At 47.3% G+C, this 2,645-nt stretch overlaps 1 protein-coding gene across 1 annotated transcript; it reads left to right on the forward strand.

Annotated features, from left to right (window-relative positions):
- Window positions 1-1,192: 1,192 nt before the first annotated feature.
- Window positions 1,193-2,197, forward strand: EURHEDRAFT_526790 (uncharacterized protein; the record flags this gene model as incomplete). Its single annotated transcript, XM_040787000.1, has 3 exons — window positions 1,193-2,000; window positions 2,046-2,059; window positions 2,147-2,197. Exons 1-3 carry the CDS (start codon window positions 1,232-1,234, stop codon window positions 2,195-2,197), a joined length of 834 nt encoding a protein of 277 aa, XP_040634393.1. The 5' UTR covers window positions 1,193-1,231.
- Window positions 2,198-2,645: the final 448 nt, after the last annotated feature.

The following is a 2,645-nucleotide window of genomic DNA, read 5'->3' on the forward strand; positions in this document are numbered from 1 at the left end:
CTCAACTGACTTTGAGCTTTATTGCAAAGATAATAAGATTATTACACTTTGCATGCCTGCGCATTCATCCCATATCCTCCAGCCTCTTGATGTTGGATACTTTAGTCCCTTGAAGATTGCTTATGGTAAGCATATTGAAGGGCTTATGCGGGCGCGTGTCACCCATATCACTAAAGAAGATTTCTTTCCTGCATTTTACACCGCATACCAAGCCACCATGACAGAAAAAAATATCAAAGGTGGCTTTCAAGGGGCTGGCCTTATCCCTTTCAACCCTGAAAGGGTAATATCTAAGCTTGATGTCCAATTCAAAACGCCAACACCGTCGAATTCGCGGCCGACTAGTTCCCATAGCTGGGTTTCTAAAACACCAAATAACCCAATTGAGGCGTCATCCCAGACAAACCTTATCAAAAACCGAATCTCTCGTCACCAAGATAGCTCTCCATCATCAATTCTGAATGCTGTTGACATCCTCGCGAAAGGCACAACGAAGATAATGCATAAGATGGATTTGATGGAAGCAGAGATTCATGAACTTCAGGCGGCAAATGAGGCCCTTAGCAAACACCGGAGGGCTAAAAAAACACATCTAAGGAAAGGAGGGTCACTTTCTATACAGGAAGCTCAAGAATTAGGGGATCAAATGGAGGTTGAGGTACAACTGAAGGAGGAAACATGCAATGGGGCTGGTCAGCAACTGCGGACCGAGACACGCGCACGGCGCTGTGGCAATTGCGGAAAAGCTGGACACAATGCACGTTCCTGTCAGATAGTAGTAGAGATGTCTGAGGAAGGCGATTCTGGGTAATTTTAATGGAATTTATGTGCGTTGGTGGAAATATTGGGGTTAAAGTCGCGGCGGAGCGATTTCGTGTGACATTCGCCCGTGTGTGACATTCGCATGTGGGTCACGTTAATTATTTTTGGCCTCAAGTCAAAAGTAGTATGATTCCTCGCATTCCTTCACGCCGGACACCAACCGCTTGCATCCACTGGTCCCCGTTCCAATGTGTTTTCTGACGCTATGTACACTTGACTTAGGACTAGGAGAGATACCTACGGGTCTGCCTTACTGGTTGCACAAAAGAAGGGAAGCAAATACGCCTGATACACGAGTTCCAAGTCATATAAAGCGCCTCCTGCTTCTCAACGAGTAGAATCTTTATTGCACGATCATCTACATCAAATTGTATTTTCTCATCATTGAAATATACCCCCAAAACAAGTCATGCGACTCAACTTCAACAAAGGCCCCAGTGTAGGGATCTTGGGCCTCTTCCTAGCCCTAATCGCCTTCCTAGTCAGCCAGTCCACTGCCCTCCCAACCCCCAACTCCCTCGAAATACAGACCCTCGACACAATTGAAACATCAACGCAATACCTCCACGATCTCGGAAAGCGGTTCGCCGGCCGTGCATCTGGCAAGGTTGGCACTGCAGGACCTGACACAACCGACTACCCTAGTGACTCTGAGATCGGAGAAGCCTGCAATCCCGAAGCAGGCAAAGCGTTCATATTCTACTCAAACGCAGACTCCAACTTGGCGCACCAATTTGCCCAGGCGAACAACGGACTCATTGTCCGCCAGACCTTCCCCAAGGGCTACGTGGGCAAAAAACCCAATCGTGGAAAGAAACGGTCCGATGAGTGGTACCAGGACTTCTGTGATCGATTCTCCGGTGTTTTTGCCGATAAGGCTAAGGGAACGGTTTATCTGGTGACGGATTTGGATGCCGGGACTAGGGATTGTAGTGTCTGGGAACGGATTGAGAAGCCGACACTACTGGCGAACACGGCCGTCACTGACATCGTGGCTGTTTCTTCTGCGGACTTCAGTAAGCGGAATACGATTTGGTCGCGGACTGGGAAGCGCGACAATGCGGGACTGGCGTTGCGAGCCTTGAAGAAACAGACAAGTGGGAAGAAGTCTTGCTTCAATTGGGAAGGATGTGGGGAGGATCCTAACGATTCGGATGGTGATGGTGGAGAAGAGTGCTGTGAGTAGTTTGGTTCCGCGAGATATTTGTGTCTGTTCTGTTTAGGGTTTCTGTTGTTGGTGTGTGGAGGAGCGATTTGTATTTATAGATATTTTTAGAGCAATTGTGACGAGAATTTGAGTTTTTTTGATTATCTTCTTCTGTAGATGGATGAAGATGTGCATCAGACTGATGCTCAGAGGGCACAACGAAGATAACTGAGCTGGTTATGTTTCATCCTGGATATTATTTTTTTATCGAAATGGTTAATAAAATGAGTTGGTCCTACCGTGTTATGAATATATCCAAGTCATATTGGGGTCTATAACTATACAGACGCAAATCAAATAAAAACACTCATTATTCATTTTGATGCTCATAATTTCAACGATAGACCCCCAGGGAACCGACAATGGGCAGAAAGCAGCAACCGAGGACCATGGTCTCTGGGACAGCATCTAGCTCGACAACTAGCCAATACCCTACCAGCAGACCCATCCGAGGGTTTTGAAAGCACGACACAAACAGCCAATAGCCAGTTCCCAGGGAGAATAGAGGTGCTACCAGGTCCAGAGGCCCTAGCAGCGGCACAAACTTTCTCTCCAGGACTAGTAATCTGGTCAGACGGATCAAGATTGGAGAACGGCAGGTGCGGAGCAGGACTTG

Source organism: Aspergillus ruber, assembly GCF_000600275.1.
Source record: "Aspergillus ruber CBS 135680 unplaced genomic scaffold scaffold00044, whole genome shotgun sequence".
Classification (NCBI taxonomy): Eukaryota; Fungi; Ascomycota; class Eurotiomycetes; order Eurotiales; family Aspergillaceae; genus Aspergillus; species Aspergillus ruber.